The sequence below is a fragment of the Pelodiscus sinensis genome, chromosome 5 (genome assembly GCF_049634645.1).
Source record: "Pelodiscus sinensis isolate JC-2024 chromosome 5, ASM4963464v1, whole genome shotgun sequence".
In the NCBI taxonomy this organism is placed as follows: Eukaryota; Metazoa; Chordata; order Testudines; family Trionychidae; genus Pelodiscus; species Pelodiscus sinensis.
Genome location: NC_134715.1, coordinates 15,485,709 through 15,505,850, shown reverse-complemented (window position 1 = coordinate 15,505,850; position 20,142 = coordinate 15,485,709). Strand labels below are relative to the sequence as shown.

General features: G+C 48.7%; 1 protein-coding gene across 9 annotated transcripts in view; it reads left to right on the top strand.

Moving 5' to 3' along the window:
* The window catches only part of FAM13A (family with sequence similarity 13 member A), a 335,143-nt gene that overhangs the window by 179,719 nt on the left and 135,282 nt on the right, over positions 1-20,142 (top strand). For 7 of the 9 annotated variants that reach the window (XR_012904023.1, XM_075929587.1, XM_075929581.1 and 4 more), the window contains exons 5-7: positions 1,183-1,342; positions 12,243-12,398; positions 12,707-12,787. Coding sequence is in view for 8 of the 9 variants with exons in the window: in XM_075929587.1 (XP_075785702.1) it covers positions 1,183-1,342; positions 12,243-12,398; positions 12,707-12,787 (397 nt within the window). In the remaining variant the exon portion in view is untranslated. The remainder of the gene's footprint in view (positions 1-1,182; positions 1,343-12,242; positions 12,399-12,706; positions 12,788-20,142) is intronic. The other 2 variants (XM_075929583.1, XM_075929584.1) reach the window with 2 other exon arrangements.

Here is a 20,142-nt window from a genome sequence, read left to right as displayed (position 1 = left end):
GGTCTGTTTACTTGGTGCAAAGGGATTGTTTAAATTCTATACTGAGGCTGGCAAAAGCCTGTGGAGTTAAGAAGCAGTACAGTTAGCTTTCCTGTTATTGAAAGTCCACAGGGTTGAGGTAGTAAGGGGAATAACAGAGACAGTGTGTTAAACCGCTAATGTTTTAGTGTGTTTACGTTACACATTTTAATACCACTTTGATACAGAGACAGTCAAGTAGTTAGTTGCCCTGTTGTTTGTGTGGGTCTGGCTCATGGCACTGGAAGAGAGAAAAATCTTTTGAAAATAAGAAAATATAATTGTAAAACTACAAAAATAGTCAGAGGGACATAAGAGCAGGTGTAATGCTTAGTCACACTTTAAAGTGTTAAAGTTTACGGGGTTATAAATGACTAATTGCTAATCAGTTGTTAAGAAATGATTAATACATGGGTAATCAGTTCTTGTTAGAGTCCAACATGTTAACCATCTATATAATATATAGATCTTGTCTGTAGCATGCTTGTGATCTCCCTTTAGCAATTTCTAAACTCTCTGTAAATTATTTATAGATGTCCCATATAATATAAGGTGTGACCATATTTTTAATAGCAGGTCAAAGAAATTGAGAATAAACTGCAATGATTATAACTAGGGATGTAAAATCCCGTTTAATTAGTTAATCGATTACAGCCACTCCCCGAGTTGCGAATGGTCGAGTTATGACCGTTCGCACATACGACCAAAGCTCCCATGGAGCGGTCGTAAAGGCGGTCCCCGAGTTCTGAACGCGACCCGCGCTTACGAACAGCGCGGTCGCGTGTAACTCAATGGGGTTTGAATTACGAACAGATCGAGTTACGGCCAAGTGTTTGGTCCGTAACTCACTCGTAACTTGGAGAGAGGCTGTAAATGTCCCTGTGTGGGCTGGGAGCTCACAGAGTAGTCCTCTGTCCATGGTGAGCAAGGGGCTGCTCCCCAGGTATCTGGTAAACGGTTAATGTTAACATCCCTAATTGTAACCAAGGTAAAGTTTGAATGATTAGAACTTCTTTCATTGAAAGTCCATTCATACGGAAAGGAATTTTTTCTGTGTACCATCAAGACTATACCTGTATCTATTTCAATATGATGGCTATGTCTAAGGATACTGGTATTTAAAGTCCTTCTAATGCTCTGCTTGATGTTTCATCCATTTTGCAGCGTGCCTTCTGGATTTGAGGGTAAGAAAGAACAGGAAATCTGCAACAAAATAATGGCCAAAATGCTGGAAAATTATAATACCTTGTTTGAGCTGGAGCACACAAAGAAGGATGATGAAAATCATGCATGTGAAGAGCTAGCAAGAATTATGTTAGTGAAAGTGAGTACTTGTAATATTGCCCTTTCACTTTTGATGCAATACTGTGATACAGACGAGACTATGCAGAGTGCAGTCTAGAAATCTTCACAGGCTGGATTGAAGGTATTAATGCTGGTATATTTCTCTAGTATTGACCTACATATGTTGCTACCACCATTTCTCTCTTCTAATGATTTTAATTTTCTATTGCCATTTGCCTTTTGATGCCCTTAAAGTTTATTCCATTTAACAAATTAATACTCTATTAAATTAAAATATGTGTGTCTATGATTAAACAGAAAACCTCTCTGATGATTTCATTTTGTTAAAATATAAAGATGGATTTAATAGTGACTGAGGTAGGTTTCCAACACAAGCAAGTATAGTGCCCAGGGCCACCTTGGCAAAAGTTCAGTCATGCACCAGCCTAAAAGTTCATAGTTCCTCATATTGACCCTCAGTAAAGGGTCACCCTCCTGGAAAGACCTGTACTTCTTAAAGCAATTAGTTGTAGACCTGTGGTGAATGTTTGGTGTTATTCACAGCCGATCTTGAATATCCTAACCAGACATTCAGACAAAAGGAGTAAGAGCACCTATTTACTCAAAGCTACATAAATACAGGTTGAACCTCTCTGGTCTGGGACTCTCTGGTCCGGCAACATCTGTAGTCTGAGAACCCAGAGAGCCTACTTGTGTTTAATGGACCCTTTGACAGAGTGTGTTCTGCCATTCCTGAAAGTCACTTCCTTTTGTTCTGGCAAGTGTCCCTAAACCTGCTGATTGTCTAATAAATTTTAGATGGTACAGTGGAACTTGAAAAAAGAATGATAATTAGTTCAGTATGTAGGTCAATGGGGTTCCAGATTACAAAATGCATCAGCAGACGGTAGAAGCATGTTGCTCCCTGTCACAAATACAGTTACTTACTAGATTTTATTGGTTTGCCCTGGGTCACACAGTCCAGCAACTTGCACGTAGTTTGTGTGCAAAGCCTAGTCTTGCAAAGCTATTGGGTAATTCCCATGTATTGCTGGCCAGAGGGAGACTTACAATAACTGCCATGTTCACACAGCTGAAGAGTTTGGTCTGGATTCTGCTCTGATTTATACCCTAATGCGATCCTGTTGAGCTCTGTGGTGTTGCATGGAGTATGAATCAACACAGAATCTGGTGCAGTGAGCACTGGTTAGAATTTGAAAATGCAAGTATGCCAAAGCCCTCCAACACCTCTTTACAGGTCTAGTAGGTTCATCCTAGGGTACCACTCTCAGTAGGTTCCAAACCCTCAATCCACACTGTAATAGGGTTATGACTCACTGCCACAGTGCCTCCTCCCAGTCACTGGGAATTAGGTCTGCCCTCACACTTCTCCTGGCTGGTGTCTCACCTGTCGCAGTTCTGCGCTCTTTCCATACTCTATTCTAGATCCATGTCGCTCCCCGAATCATGGTGTCCTCTTCAGAACATTGCCCTCTGGCAGTGCCCACCACACTGGTTTCTTGCCTTCCTTCTGGGGGTATCAGCAGTCCTCAGCCTTGCATTGCCACCATGGCCAATTGCAGCCTCAGTGTAGCCCCTCACTCAGGAGCTAGCCACAGTCCATAAAGGTCACTCCTCAGTGCGGCTAGGTGTGATGCAAGAATAAAGTGGGGGACCCAGTCTGAGATTCGACCAGGGTCCCTCTAACGGCAGCCTTGTCCCCTGTCCCTTTTGCCCCTTCTACTGCCTCCTGTTTTCTGGGCTGCTTCCACTGTGACCCTTGCACCTTGTTGGCCCTTGTGTCAAGACCTGCAGCCTGGCAGGTGTCAGGCTGGAGCCTCTCTCCCACTCCCCTGAGCCTGGCCAGCACTGCTCTCTCTAAGGTATTTCCTCTTGGGAACCAGTCCTGCACCCTCCCTGGTCAGGAACCCACTGACCTCTGCTCTACCAAGTAGGGCACTACTAGGGCTAGTAGTATAACAAGGGCTGCCCAGTAACCTGTTCTCCCATTTGCTCCCTCTAAGCCTCTTTTTGATTGGTCATGACCCTGCTCAAACTTCTTCCAGACTGCTTTAACCCCTACTGGCCAGAATGAGACAGCCACCCCTCTATACACATGGGCTACGTCTACATTGGCCCCTATTCCGTAATAGGGATGCTAACGTAGCACTTGGGAATAGGCAAATCCGCGGAGGATTTAAATATCCCCCGCGGGATTTGCATTTTCATGGCTGCCGCTTTTTTCCGGCTTGTAGGTAAGCCGGAGAAAAGCGCCAGTCTGGACGCGATCCTCCGGAAAATAAGCTCTTTTCCGGAGGATCTCTTATTCCTACTTGAAAGTGGGAATAAGAGATCCTCTGGAAAAGAGCTTATTTTCCGGAGGATCGCGTCCAGACTGGCGCTTTTCTCCGGCTTACCTACAAGCCGGAAAAAAGCGGCAGCCATGAAAATGCAAATCCCGCGGGGGATATTTAAATCCTCCGCAGATTTGCCTATTCCCAAGTGCTACGTTAGCATCCCTATTACGGAATAGGGGCCAATGTAGACACAGCCACGGAGAACAGCAGCAACAGGGGGCGCTTTTGCAGCCTCCTGATTTCATCATTCACTGAATTGTGAAATTTTAATGAGGGGTATTTCTGCCTCCTCCATCATTATCTGTATTGCTGTTGCTTAAGGTTGCCTTTTCATCCAATCCCCTCTCCTAACATTGCAGTCCTCACCTTTGCTGTCCAATGTGCCCATCTCTCCTCTCCCTTGCCTCTTCACTTCTCCTTCTCTCTTCCCTTCCTCCCACAATTCCTGATGTCATACTTTAACCTCAGCTTATCTTTATCCCAAAATTAAGTTTATATAAGAATAAAACAAACACTGGAAAATCTTACTATACCTATAAAAAAAGTTCTTTAAGTGATTGCTCATGTCCATTCCATGTAAGTGTGTGCATGTAGCATGCACCCGTCGTTGGAAATATTTCCCTTAGCAGTACCCATTGGGCCAGCAGGGAAGCCCCCTGGAGTGGCACCGGTATACCAGCCAATATATACCCCTGCTGGCCCTCCACCCCCTCAGTTCCTTCTTACCACACATGATAGTCATTGGAACGTGCTCTTGCTCTCGCCTAGCAAGTGCCCTTTAGCATCTAACATTCTTTGTTTCAACAGTTACAGTTCTTATCAGTTCTCTAAGCAGTAATTAAGTAATGTTTTCGAGGGCTAAGGACTCATTGCAGTCCTTGCTCTGTACGTGCGGCAGGACATGCCTGGCCCTCAGGGCTTCAAATCCTGTGAAAAGTGCCAAAGGCCTATGCCCTGTGGTGACCTGCACTCTGGTTGCCTTAAGTGCTTGGGAGAGGCTCACTTGTCCGATGCTGTAGAATTTGTAACGCGTTTGAACCACAGATGAAGCGGAAGAGAGAGTCGTGCCTGAAAATCATTCTAATGGAGGCGGCTTTATGACCAGCACCAGTGTCGGACCCGGCAATGAGGAATGCACCAGCCTCGGTGTGGGAGATGTCAGGCCACTCACGTGCCTATCTGGCACCGCGCAGACCTCGGCACCATTCCCAATCCCCAGTGCCTCAGAAGAAGAGGAGGTCTATCAGGGTAGGTCGTCCCCACGGCACATGCCCTCCATGCACCCTCAAGTGGGGCACGTAGTACCATCAGGCGCCGAGCCAAGACCTTCTTGGTCAGGTAAGCAACCAAGTCCACACCGGGATGCCAGCCCAACTGGGGACTTCCCAGAGCCCTGGGCCCCTCTCCTACTCTGGCATTGGCCTCAGGAAAGAAATGGGACTCGGGGCGACGCTTAGGGTACTGGGCGCCTCGTCATCGGAGCCTAAGAAGCACTGCTCCACTATGGTCACCTCCCATGCTGTTCCAGGCCTGAGTGTGCGACCGCCTACAGAGCCAGCACTGATGGCGACCTCAACCCTGGCCTGTGCCTTGGCACCAGACCCGGCACCAGGGCAAGGGTCCTGGCTGGCACTGAGCGCGGCACTAGCCACCGCAACCTCTGGTTCCGTTCAGAGCCTCCTGGGCCCGGGCCTGGCCATGCCTCTTTCCCCTCCCCACCAGCACTGGGGTAAATCAGAGTCGATGGCTCAGCACGCCCCATCAGCCAGGTCACTGACTGCCTCTTCCTCCACCCTGCTATGGTCGACGTCAGAGTATTCAACCGACTCACAGGCAGAGTCCACCTGGTCGTCCAGGGGATCTAGGTCCAGGTCCCAGCACCAGTCCCACTCCCACCGATCACTGCGCTGGAGTACCTCCGCTCATCAGCAACAGCATCAGTGGGCGCAGCCAGTTCCAGTACCAGTGATGCAGCAGTCCTGGCCCCCTCAGGCTCCAGACCTGTCTCAATGGCTGTTTTGGACCCCATGGGCCTGCCACCAGAGCCAGGGCATGGGCCCCTCTAGACTGGTCCTCTCTGGGTCCAGGACGCCCCCTTTGGTGACCGCACTGACCCGGTCACCCACGTCGGGGCAGTCACTTCCCCTGGGCCAAATCTCCCTAGGCCCTCAGAGCCTGAGGGCCAGCTGGTCCAGCCTCCCACAGTGACTTCAGCAGCAGCCTCTCAGGTCCTCTCTCAGGCCAAGACCCCTGTGGAGATGGGGCCAAAAGGGTCCTCATCTTCCTCCCCTGATGGGGCCCTGGGTGACACTTTTCCTTCCATGCCTTTCATGGACTTGAGGGCACACCAGGACCTCCTTCGATGCCTGGCCCAGAACCTGGGGGTCCAGGCTGAGATGGTGTCAGAGAACTCCGACCCAACTGTCAACATCCTGCAGTGGGATACCCTTACGAGAGTGGCCCTCCCTATTAACAAAATGGTGGCCAAAATATGTAAGTTCCTCTGGCAAACCCCAGCCTCTATCCCACTGACAGACAAGAGGGCCGAGTACCAGTATTTTGTGTCCCAGGAGGAGAACAAATATCTCTTCTCCCATTCGCCTCCTGGGTTCATGGTCATCCTGGTGGTGAACCAAAGGAAGAGGCAAGTTCAACCGAGTACTACCCTAAAAAATAGGGACACCAAGAAAATGGACTTGTGAGGCAGGAAGGCCTACGCTTCAGGAGACCTACAATTTCGTATAGTGAACCAGCAGATTCTGCTGTCGTGCTATGCCTACAACACCTGGGCCTCCATGGATAAGTTCACTGAGCAACTCCACAGGAACTCTTGGCCTGAATTTAGAGCCCTCTCGGAGGAAGGCAGGGAGATCTCTAGGGCAGCGTTCCAGGCTGCCCTCGATGCAGCTGACACGGCTGCACGTGCGGTGGGTACGGGCCTGGTTATGCACCACAGCTCCTGGCTGCAAGGGTGCCCCCTGAACTACAGAACACCATTCAGGATCTCCCCTTTGAGGGACCCTCCTTATTCTCCAAGCAGATGGACCAACGTTGCACGACCTCAAAGATATCCAGGCCACCCTAAATCCTTGGGGATTCACTTCAGCGCTCCTTCTCAGGCAGGACTGCCCCTAGGTCTTGCCAGCAGGGCGCACACGCTAACTTCTGTCACTGTAAGAGGAACGGCAATGGGAGGAATGGCAGACACCATTCCCGGCCGACCCAGGACCAGAGTCAGGGTCCACCCAGTAAATCCTCGGGACTTCACAAAGGGTTTTGAGAGTACGCTTGAGGTCAGCCTGCCAGCCTCATCCCTCCCCTTCCGGGACCATCTATTCCCTTTCCACCGGGCCTGGGAATCTATTACCTTGGACCGTTGGGTCCTAGAAATGGTGGAAAGGTGGCATGCCATCCCCTTATGTTCTCCCCATCCCTCCCATTCCCCTACCCCATCCGTCTTCAGGGACCCCTCTCTCAAGCTTCTCCTGCGGGAGGAGGTGCTTCAGCTCCTGACCCTGGGGGCTGCAGAGGCAGGGGATTCTATTCCCGGTATTTCCTGGTCCCCAAGGGTGTGTTCTGTCCCATCCTGGACATCTGAGACCTCAACGCCTTCATCATCAAGAAGAAATTCAAGATGGTGACTCTGGCATCCCTCTTTCCTTCCCTAGCCCCCGGAGACTGGTACGCTGCCCTCCATCTAAAACACACATATTTTCATATTTCTATGGTGCCCCACCACTGTCAGTTCCTCCGTTTTATGATGGTCAGGGAACATTATCGGTTTACGGCCCTCCCCTTTGGGCTCTCCAAGGCTCCCCAGGTATCATGAAGTGCATGGCCATCATCGCCACAGCTCTCAAAAAACGAGGTGTCCAGGTGTTCACATACCTCGACGACTGGCTCCTACCAGGGGCATTCCACCAACCAGGTACGGGGCCACATCCCCCTGGCCCAGGAACTCTTTCAGGAGCTGGGTCTGCTTCTGAATGTGCCCAAATTGACTCTGGTACCTACCGCATTAATAGAGTTTGTGGGTGCCAATCTGGACTCGACGGTGGCCAGGGTCTCCCTCCCCAGATCCTGCTTCCTGGTAATCAGGTCAGTGGTTCAGGATATGCAGATGTTCCTGATAACCACTGCCAGGGCCTGCATGCGTCTTCTGGGCCTAGTGGCCGCGTGCACTTATGTAATACAGCATGCCGGGCTCTGCATGCACCCACTGCAGATGTGGCTAGTGCAGACTCACAACCCTCCCTTTCATGTATGGGACAGAGTGGTGACAGTTCCCCCTGACATCCTTCGCTCCCTGCACTGGTGGGCCCGGGAGGAGGAGGTCTGTGCCAGAGTCCCATTCTCCAGGCCGCTACCGACCCTCAGGCTCGTGACAGTTGGGTCAGACAGCAGTTGGGGGGCCCATCTCGGAGACATGCGGACACAAGGTATGTGGTCGAGGGACGATCTCTCCCTGCACATCAATGTCAGGGAGCTGCGAGCAATCCTCCTCGCCTGTGTGGCCTTCCTCCCCCAGCTCAGAGGCAAATTGGTCCTCATCCTGTCCGACAACACGTCGGTGGTTTCGTACATCAACAGGCAGGGCGGGGCCTGTTCTCCTCACCTGTGTCAGGAGGCTCTTCACCTGTGGGATCTCTGCATCGGGATGGGTATCCACCTGACTGCCACCTATCTCCCGGGCTCCTAGAACACTCTGGCCGACTGACTTAGCAGGTCCTTCTCCGGCCACGAGTGGACCCTCGGGTGGATGTGGCCCTGGATATCTTCCACAGTTGGGGTTTCCCCATCTGGACCTGTTCGCCACGTGCCAGAACAGGACGTGCTTGGGGTTCTGTTCCCTCATGGGACTGGGAAGGGGCTCTCTGAGAGATGCGTTGCTAATTCCGTGGCCCGAGGGTCTGTTGTATGCGTTCCCACCGTTCCCGCTGATCCACTAGGAGCTTCTGCAGGTGCGGGAATTCAGGATGTCTCTGATCCTCGTCGCGTCTGCATAGCCCCGGCAGCACTGGTTTTCCACCCTCCCGAGTCAGGGGACAGGCCAGTTGTGCTCATGCTAGTCCCCGACCTGATCACTCAGGACTTCACCACTCAGACCTGCGGTCCCTGGACCTGATGGCGTGGAAGCTCCGTGGCTGACAGTTTCGTAGCTTCACTGTACGGCCCGTGTGCATCAGGTATTGCTGGGGAGCAGGAAACCTTCCACTAGGGCGACTTATCTGGCTAAGTGGAAGCGGTTTTATATTTGGTCTACCCAGAGGGGGGTGCTCCCTATGGATGCCCTAGTCCCCATGGTCCTAAACTATCTTCTGGGTCTTAGGCTCCAGGGGTTATCCTCCTCTTCGATTAAGGTCCACCTAGCAGCTATCTCCACTTTTCACCCAGGTGCCAGGGGTAATTCTGCGGGGCCCCCCCTTTGCCACGACGCATGAACAGTGACGTCATGCGCATGCGCGGGGCTTTTTGAAGTGCGGGGCCCGGGGCGGCCACCCTTTCTGCCCTGCCCTATATCCACCCCTGGCTCTGGGATCCAGAGTATAGCTCTCTCGTCCTGGCTGTTGGGAGAGGCGTGTCCTGCCCTGCCAGCGCTGGGCCGGGGCGGGGTCTTCTGGCCATGGAAGAGTGCTTCTCTGTGTGGCAGGAGGGCTGAGCGGAGCTGCTCCATGCAGCCCTCCTACCACACAGGGAATTGCTCTTCTGAAGCTGGGAGAAGACCCTGCGCTGTGCGGCCCTCGTACCATGCAGCGAACTTCTCTTCTGCAGCCAGGAGGAGACCCCGCCCCTGCCCGGTGCTGGTTGGCTAGTGCCTCTCCGAACAGCTGCGACAGTAGGGGAGCGGCTGGGCAGTGTACCCCAGCCTCAGCCCCCACAGCTGCTGCCATGTGGGCAGCAGTGCAGGGCTGGGTGGGGTAGGCACTGGGGACTCCAGGGGTAGGGCTAATGCTGGGGTTCTCTGGAGGCTGAACTGGTAGTGAGAGGGGAATGGGGGCAGAGCTGGCACTGGGGGGGGGACTCTGGGGACAGGCCAATATTGGGGGCTGGCATGGGGAGGTTCTGGGGGGATTGGTTTCAGGGGGGCTCTGGAAAAAGATATACCATTTATACCAAACTGACACAATCAAAAAAAAATGAACGCATGTGAAACTGACACATCAAATTTTAGAACAGAGTAGAGGTGAGGGGGGAAGGTTAGTGTCTGTGAGGTAATGACATAGGGGTGATAATTGGGGAAGCTAGACCAGACTAACACGGCTGCATCTCTATCACTGTCATTCTTGCTGTCAGCCTACAGAGGGCAGTAGGATCAGGGCCCATGGACTGCCTTCATACCTGTGTGTTTCTCCTCTCTCACAGATGGGCAAGGGCAGGGGCAGGAATTGGCTCCTCCCCCGTCCTTGCTCAGCCACTGGGCACAAGAACATAAGCTGTGCCTCGGAGAGCTCAGGCTTTTCGGACGGATCAGTAGGGAAGCAGGGACTGAATGAATATTCCATGTTACTGTTTAGTCCCTGCTTTGCTCCTGGGAAAGCGCAGCTCTGCACTGCCTATTACTCAGGCCATTTTGTAAATTTACCATCTCAAACCAATGAAGAAATTGTCAAGGCTGTTATTCCTTAATTTTGGGTGCAGTTCAATGACCCTGACATTTTGGGACCACTATCTTATATTGGCATAATGGTTAAATGGGTGGTGACGTCTTTCTGTGGTATTTGCTAGTTTAAAGATTATTAGAGATAAGCAAGTTGAGTAGGCACACATTAACAAGAGAGTTACGTATGCAGATTAGATATCTGTCATGTGTTGCATACTTCTGATTTACAAGGCCATAAAAAAACCTGGGTGCACCCTCCTAATTTCTTCATTTACGGGATTGTGTCATGTCAGAACTAGTTGTCCCTTGACAATCCATCCAGGAAAGGGGACAGTATAATTGGACTGTTGTGTATGGATTAGGGATGTCAATGTGTCATTACATGATTAACTGATAAGCCTGGATCTCCATGCGTGCCAACTCCACGGAGCCGCCTGCTTCCTCCTCCCCCTCTGCCTCCCACATAGGCAGCGAAGTGGGGGGCAGGCAGGGGTCAGTGCTGCACCGACTCTAGTGCAGAGGTGCCTCTCCTCCACCTCCACCCTGCTGCCTCTATCAGAGATAACAGCATGGAGTGGTGTAGAGGGCTCCTCAGGAGTGAGGCGGGAAGCATACTGGCTGCTTGCCTTACCTTCAGGGACTAATGAATAATCATGTAACCACTAAAATGTGACGTGGTTACACGATTATTCAATTAAATGATATCTAATATCCTTAGTATGAATAGCACTGTGGATGTTCTAAAAGAAGACGTTACTCATGCTTTAGGGCAGATTTCTCAGGGTACATAGATATGGTCTTGACTGAGTTTTGTGGCATGAAACTGAAAAATAATGCTCAAAGAATTAAAATCAGTTCCCCATTTCATTATTGTCATTGTCACCTGGTCTGTGAGTAAACTGATTTAAGAAACCTGCCCACTTATAATGCTTCCTTTCATGTACATCTCATGCCTTTCTTTCTAGACAATCTCAAAAGTGCTGTTCAAATTGCAATTATAGACAGTTGAATAATAAACAATTATCCATTGTCATGCAGCCATGTCTGTGATGAAATGTGACTACTGATTAGTATTGATCAACAAAGGCTACCCAGCAGTTGTGGATTGGAAGGGAGAGATGCCTTTATTGAGTTTGAATTGCTGGGGGAATCTAGGCAGGCAGAATATATTTACCCGGTGAGAGCCTGGCCAGTTTTACACTTTTACCAAAAAAATTGTGTGGGTTTTTTGTTTGTTTTTTGTTTGTTTTAAATTACCAGAAACCCTCAAGACCTCATCCTGATAGTATATCTCCGGTGAAAGAAGGCACCACCAGTAGCAGGGTGCCTCTCAACAATATGCTAGCACCTTGGTTGAATGCTGACTTGGATAGAAAAGTGCAACCTGGCTCCTGTCCACACACAGTATTTCCCCATGGGTGTCTTCCACCCAAATACCATTTTACCAGAGCACTTTACATGTGTAGCCGCTGTCCAGCTGACAGCACAGAGAGTGCCATTACTTGTATGTACCTGCTCTGAAACGTAACAGCATCTGTTTAGACAGGGGATTGGAGAGGCTTGATGTTGCTTCTCATATCACTTCAGGAGATGTAGCAAAGCCACAGAAGTGTCCCTTTCTTCCCCTTTTGGGGCATGTCTATGCTAGGAAATTATTTCAGAATAACTTATTTCAAAATAATAACTCACAAAATGACTATTTCGAAATAGCGTGTCCACACTACAGGGGAGCCTCAAAATTAGTCCCAGGCAGGGACTAATGGTTGCGCTACCTCAACGTAAAGCCTTGGGAAGTACTGGGGAGTAAATACTTTGAATGACTCTGGGGCGTAGTTATTTCAAAATAGCAGCAGTGGGACATCCACACTATTGCTATTTCAAAATAAGCATTATTGCTCATGGAAATAGGAGTTATCATATATATAGTAGCCCAATGTCTGTGACTCTGTAATGCTGAAACGATGGCTGTTCCCTCTGGGCAGCGCTGTTGCCTCCCGCCGTGGTGCTCGGTTGACTTCTGCGCCACTCAGCCAGGCCGCCGCGGGGGAGGAAGCGGCACAAGCGGCCGTTTGGTCCCCATGCAGCACCCCATGCAGCACCGTGGTCCCCATGCAGCACCACTGTTTTTTCCGACATTGGTAAGCCTCTTTCTATGAGGAAGAATCCTTTTTCCGAATGAGCTCTTTTGGAACAAGTTGTGTGTGCAGACAGGGAAGAGGGAGTTCTTTTGCAAGAAGACGAAAAAGCACAGGTGCCCTGGTGGCCACTTTGTCCATAGTAATCACAGCTTAAATGCAAGATAGCGTCCACACTGAATGGATGCTATCTTTCAAAAAAGCGGATCACTTTTTTGATGCGCTTTTGCTGTGTAGTTGCTCTCTTGTGTGTGCATGTTGAGTTTTAAATATTTTATTTTCTCTTTATTTTTGGGGTCTCCTTATTTCAGGCCACCTGTGAGCAGTCCCTGCCAATCAGTCTGACAAGAACTTTAGAAAGAGAGGCACCGAAGTCAATGCCACAAAGCAAGGTACAGTAAAATGGGTATATTGGCAGGCACACCGCTCTGTTTGTAATGGGGTTCCCCCCATGGTTTATGAATATGCATATCTTGGAGATGCTTTAGACAAAATATCTCATGTAACATATCAATTTAAAAGTTATAATCTGTTGAATGAATGTATCCTATTTTTGTGCATGTGTCATTCTTACACTGTATATGAAATTAGAAATATGAAGGTTGGAACTGATTATAATTCTAAATGTACTAATGAGAGCCATTACTGATACTATAGAAACTTAATGGCTCTCTGATCAAGCCAGCAACCTGTGAATGGTTTTATTCTTCTTCCAGTGATTGCTCATGTGCATTCCAGTAGGTGAGTGGGGGTGTTGTGTACATGTTGGTCAGAAGCCTTTCCCCCTTGCAATACCTGTGGAGCCCCCTGGAGCGGCACCACTCCCCCCAGTTCATTCTTACTGCCAGAGAGGGTTGTTGGAGCATTTGTTCTCCTGTTCTGCAAGACAACCGTAGCTGTTTTCTTCGCTTGTTGCCTGCTCATAGTCAGTTAGCTGTTACTGTTAAGAGTGAGTTAGTTGATAGTTTTAGTTGGGGGTCTGCCCTCCTTGCTTTTTGTTTATTTTTTGTTCTCTGTTCAAGTTTCCCCCTGTGGCATGCAATGGAGGTTTAAGAACTGTCTCTCTTGCAGAAAGCCTATGTCCAGAGGCAATCTGCATATGGCTTACCTCAAATCTCCTTCACCTAAATCATTCCAGCACCAACCCCCCATACTCACAATTACGACAGATGCCTCACTTACGGGTTGGGGAGCCCATTTAGGGAACATCACAAGGCAAATGGTCCTTCATGGAACAAACCTTTCATATCAACCTCCTCAAATTACGAGCACTCAGATATGCATGCCAACACTTCGAACCGTACATAGCTCATAAGTCCATTACCATCATGACAGACAACACCTCCTGCATGTATTATATCAACCGGCAGGGGGGTGCACGGTCCCCATCCCTTTGCACGGAAGCCATCAAGTTATGGAACTGGTGCCTGGCACATCAGGTCACCCCAATAGCTTCTGACCTTCCTGGGGTACTCAGCGTCACAGCGGATGCCCTAAGCCGCACATTCTACGATCAACACAAATGGGAGATAGACAGACATACTTTTTCTCTGCTATTCTATCAGGGGGGCCAACCAGACATAGACCTCTTTGCCATGAAAAACAACAGGAAGTGTCGTCTCTACTGCTCCAGAACAGCCTTAGGGAGACACTCCCTAGGAGATGCTTTTTCCATCAGGTGGGATACTCCTCTCCTCTACGCCTTCCCTCCCTTTCCTCTCCTACACAAAGTCCTCAACAAGATCAGGACAGACCAAGCTCGGGTCATACTAGTGGCACCAGCGTGGCCTAGACAGATGTGGTATCCTTACCTTCACAAGATGGTGATGATGGACCCATATCTCTTCCCACTCCATCATGACCTCCTGTCACAGAATTACAGGAGGACTCTCCATCCAGAACTCCACAAGCTTCATCTCCATGCCTAGCTCCTTCATGGCTCCAGGATGCCGAAAATTCCTTTTCAGAGCCAGTGAAAGAGATACTGATCAACAGTAGAAGACAGTCCACCAGGAGAACATACCTATATAAATGGAATAGATTTTCTCACTGGTTTAATTGTTCACATACAACACATCCGGAGTCCGCCCCCCTCCCTATTTTGTTGGACTACTTATTATCCCTGAAACAGTCAGGCCTCACTCTTAGCACCATCAAGGTCCACGCTGCTGCCATAGCAGCTTTTCATCATTCCACCGATCGGGTTTCCTTCCTCGCTAATCTGATAACAAAATGGTTCCTTAAGGGCCTGCAAAACACTTTCCCACCCGTCTGCCCTCTGATCCCTGTCTGGGATCTGAAACATGTTCTAAAAAGCCTGACAAAGCCACCGTTTGAGCCTCTAGCCACCTGTTCTTGGTCTCACCTTTCCATGATGGTGTCCTTCCTGGTCACAATAACCTCCAGTAGGAGGGTGAGCGAACTCACCGCCTTGATGGCTGAAGCCCCATACACGGTGTTCACAAAGGACAGAATGATACTCCGACCCCACCCGAAGTTCCTCCCCAAAGTCCCTTCTCCCTTCCGCGTCAACGAACCCATACACTTACCTGCCTTTTTTCCTAAGCCGCATGCCAATCCAGTTCAGGCCGCATGGCACACTCTCGATATCTGTAGAGCACTGGAGTTTTATGTGGAACGAACCAGACCCTGGCGAGTCTCCCCTACGTTGTTTTTGTCCTACGCTGAATAAACCAAAGGACAAGCAGTTTCATCTCAGAGGATTTTGAAATGGATCACCTCCTGTATTCAAACATGTTATACATTATATGACAAAGACTTACCTGAAAGCAACACAGCTCATTCCACCAGAGCGATGTCTTTCACAACTGCCTTCCTTAGCAGTGTTCCTCTTCAAGACATCTGCAACACGAACACCTGGTCATCTGACCACACATTCGCGCAACATTACACTTTCTCCTCTTCATTTACACTGGTCTACAATTTTTTAGAAGTCATCTGCTTCAGAGATAAAATGTGCTATTTATTATGTATTTTGATGTGCTGAATTCAAATATGACAATTAAAACAACTGATTGGCTACTGTTTCCAAGATATTTAAGTTTTTACATTTTACGTCTATGTATATTGTGTAGATAGTAGAGATTTAATCATAAATTGTAAACCTAGGTCTTTTCATGTGTTTATGGTTGCTTTACATGATAATATTTCACCTGTCCTGTTTATGTAACACTTTAAAAATCAGCAAAAGGGTTATATAAATAAAATTTATTATGAAACAAAAGGCAAAAAACTATTATGTACATAGTTTAGTCCTATTCAGTGTCTACTCAATGCTTCTTGGCTTGTCTCTTGTATTCATTAAATGGAGCATCTCTTGTCACTGTCCAGCAATAGTCTGCAAGCATTGATGGGCTCCATTTGCCCTGATAGCGTTTCTCAATTGTTGCAATGTCCTGGTGAAATCGCTCGCCGTGCTCGTCGCACACTGCTCTGTAGTTTGGTGGAAAAAAATCTAGATGAGAGTGCAAAAAATGTATCGTTAGTGACATGTTGCAACCAAGGCTTTTGTATGCCTTGAGGAGGTTTTCCACCAACAACCTGTAGTTGTCTGTCTTGTTGTTTCCGAGAAAATTTATTGCCACTAACTGGAAGGCTTTCCATGCCGTCTTTTCCTTGCCACGCAGTGCATCGTCAAATGCATCATCTCAAAGAAGTTCACGAATCTGAGGACCAACAAAGACACCTTCCTTTATCTTAGCTTCACTTAACCTTGGAAATTTTCCACGGAGGTACAGGCAGTCCCCGGGTTACATGGATCCGACTTACATCAGATCCCTACTTACAAATGCGGTGAGGCAACCCCGCACTAGCTGCTTCCCCCCAGCAGACCAGGGAGACGTGAAGCTAGCGCCCCTCCCCCAGCAGACCAGGGAGATGCGGAGCGGCTTTTCTCAGCAGATACCTCAGCTTGAGAATAAAGGACTGAGGGAAGTGAGGTGTGGGAGAATAAAACTGAGCTCTGGAGAAATGTTTGGCTAGAGTTTCCCCTACAATATGTACCAGTTCCGACTTACATACAAATTCAACTTAAGAACAAACCTACAGTCCCTATCTTGTACGTAACCCGGGGACTGCCTGTACTTGAAAGCTGCTTGTGTTTTTTCCATGGCCTTGACAAAGTTCTTCATCAGACCCAGCTTGATGTGTAAGGGTGGTAACAAAATCTTCCTTGATTCAACAAGTGGTGGATGCTGAACACTTTTCCTCCCAGGTTCCAATGACTGTTGGAGCCAAAATATAGGTGATAGGCTTTCTTAACCATAGTGGTTATACTGCGCTTTTGTGATGCAAAAGTCACTTCACCACAAACATAGCAGAAGTTATCTGCACTGTTCACACAAGTACGAGACATCTCTGCTCACTTTGGCTAAACAGAAATGTGTCCCTTTGCAAAATCAAACACTGACAAATAAGAGAGCACGACACTGTATGATTTCTAGAGCTGATATAGGGCAATTTGTTCAGCAGAGTGATGTAAGCTCCATGACTTCTAGGAATAACATGATGCAATTCATATCATGTATGATGCAATACCAGCTTCAGATTGCATCATTCATTGTTTTACCTAAAAAGCAAGTACTGTCCAAACCCAGTCATAGATTTATTCATAGATCCAGTCAAAGATGTATTTTAGTAATTTCTGGTTTAAACTGAGATCCCTTCCCTTTATAACTCACTTATCCTCTGCCACTCACAAGTCAAGGGTTGTATATACTGACCCAATAGCATATCTTGAAAACTAGAGCCAATCAACAATTTTAAGCATCATTTTCGTTCTCAGTGACCCAGAATTAGTAAAGTTTGACTACATTTATTTCAGAAGCATTTTGGCTGTAGAGCAGTGTTACATCTTCCATGGCAGTGGGACACATGGTACTGTCCACAGTGACTACCACATGGCTCCAAACCCACCTCTGTGAGCTGACAACTGCTCTGTAGTCACCCAGAGTGGAGCACCCATGGGGACCACTCAAAGAAGAAGCTGTGCAGTAACGGTGGTTCTTCGAGATGTGTCCCAGTGTATGCTCCACTACCCTCCCTTCTTCCCCTGCTTTGGAGCCTTATGCTCCAACGGGTAGAGAAGGAATAGAGGAGCTGTGCCGCGTGTGCCTAATGGATTCCAATGACACAAGGGGGTACTGTGGCATGTGCACGGCACAGTAGAAACTGCTAGAAAAGTCTCCAGTCGCTGGCGCAAGAACGCACCAGAACCCAGAGTGGAGCCACCCATGGGGACACATCTCGAAGAACCACCATTACTGCACAAAGGGTATGTCTAGACTACAGGCTTCTGTCGACAAAGAGTGTCTAAACTACATCCAGTTCTGTCGACAAAGCAAGCTGCTTTGTCGACATGGCAGTGTAGCTGCAAAGGACAGTTTAGATGCAATAATGCTTTCTGTTGACAGAACTCACTTGACAAAAGGCGTTATTTCTCGTAAAATGAGGTTTACCAGCGTCAACAAAACTGCTGAGTTCTGTCGACGTTATGTTGACAGAACTCAGCGGAAGTGTAGACGCAGGTTTAGTTTTGTCGACAAAAGTCCACTTTTGTCGATAAAACCCTGTAGTCTAGACACACCCAAAGTGAGTAACTCTTTCTTTTCCTCTGCCCACCTTGCCTAATTGACCCACTGCCAGTCGTCATCTACCCCTGCCACAGGGGTAAACTGCAGTCTGAAATGGCCACTCATCATTGGATGGGGGCAGGCCTGCTGCTTTTGCCTATCTTGCCTCCCTGCAGCCCTAGCACTCTGAGACCTACGGCTCTGCAGCCTGAGAATGAGGTTAGGCCAGAGCTTCCCTAGCCCTGCCTGCTTTTCCCCAGCACTGCTCTGTCCCAGGAAGCCTCCAGCTTCCCTCCTGCTCCCCAGCTAGAACAAGAGTCTTGCCCTTCCACACTCCTGGAGTCCTTATTTATACAGTGCACAGCTGGGCCCTAATGGGCAATACCTGTCTCAGCTGTGGGCTTTGCACTCAGCCCTCTCCCAGGGCTGGGTTTTACCCTTAAAAAGCCAGTGCGGGCCAGACACCCCGTCACAGGGCTTTTATAAGGAAAAGGGGCAACTCTGTCAGCTCCTGGCGTTTCTGACACTTTCATGTCAACCAGGACATTTTTCTGCCCATGGAGGTCAGGTGTATTTACATTTTTACATTGAATGCGCTAAGTTGTTTTGTAAATCACCACAATTCTTTATTGAAATAACAAAATGGATGAGGGGACTTCCCATCTTGTCCCAGTGTCTCTCTTCCTAGATCACGTCCTGCATCAGGACCTGCTCAGAGTCCCAGCTCTGATCCTAACCGTTTACTCCACAAGGGTGCAGGCTTCCTTGCTGGCATTCCTTGTGCAAGTCCCCGGTCAGGACATTTGCAGAGCAGTGACGTGGTTCTCCATACACACATTCATGAGACACTGCACCATCACGCAGCAAGCCTGGGATGCTGCAGCGTTTGGGAGGGTAGTTCTCCAGAGAGCTGCGCATTGATCTCCAACCCTTCCTCCAGGTAAACTGCTTGCATGTCACCTATTGGAACGCTATGAGCAGGCAGCACAGGAAATCCTGTCAATGCCAGTGCCACCCACGCCTATAGCTGTGGGACCACGCCATAAAGGAAGGCCAGCTATGGTACTGCCACAGTCTCCATAGAGACATCGTTCTTCTTGGGTGATGGCTCTTGACAATAGCTGCAGAGTCTGCAGGCCAGCCTGGTCCCTTGCTAGGGGAAAAGCTTTACAATGATTGTTCACACAGCACATGCACCACCTATTGGACTGGACATGTGCAATACATCTCAAAGAACATTTACCAAAGGTAAGTAATCATATTTTTCCAGAAATCCCAAACTGTGGTTGGTCCTGCAAAGTCATGTGCTCAGGCCACCTTATGCTGAAACCCATTTTGGAACTTGAACTGAAACCAAAGAATTCTCACCTTGGGCAAATGATAGGGACAGTCGCCAGAAGCCAGGAAACCTCCCTTACCCCCACTTACCTAGGATGCCTGCTTGAAACATCTAAGATTGAACAGGGGGGAGGATCAGGGCCAAGCTAGGCGGCTGCTTAGCTTATGAAAAAGTTTATTAGAATAATTGCTTAGGGTAAGACATGGCCAACACCGCAGCATGCACCGCTGCAACCACCATTGTCATGTGTAGGGCTTCATGACTCCAGGCATCCTGTGTACCCAAGGGGCTACAGCACAAAATCGACCTCCCATTCGATAAAACTAACCTTTTTGCTGCAAAAACGGATGAAGTCTTAGACTCTGTGAAGGACTCCCAAACAACACACAGAACTTTTGGCATGTACACACCACCTAGTAAGAAGTTCAGATACAACACCTATCCAAGAGCTATGGAGCAGTACAGACAGCAACCTTGGTACAATTTTAGACAAAAACACAGAGCTCAACAGCACAGACCTCAGCACCAGCAGCAACCCACAGTGTCCCAGCCTTCTTCATGTAAGCAGCGAATTTTAAGGTTTGGTTAGGAACCAGAGACACCCCTGCTATGGCCACATCATCAACTGGACAACTACAGTTCAGTCACTGCCTCCAGACCTTTTTACACCAGTGGGCACAAATAACATCAGATAGATGGGTACTGGAGCTCATCAAAGTGGGCTTACTCCATCCCCTTCATCGCTATTCCCCCTACCCATCCCCACCCCTCCATGTCCCTCTTCAGGGACCCCTGTCATGACATCCTCCTCCAATAG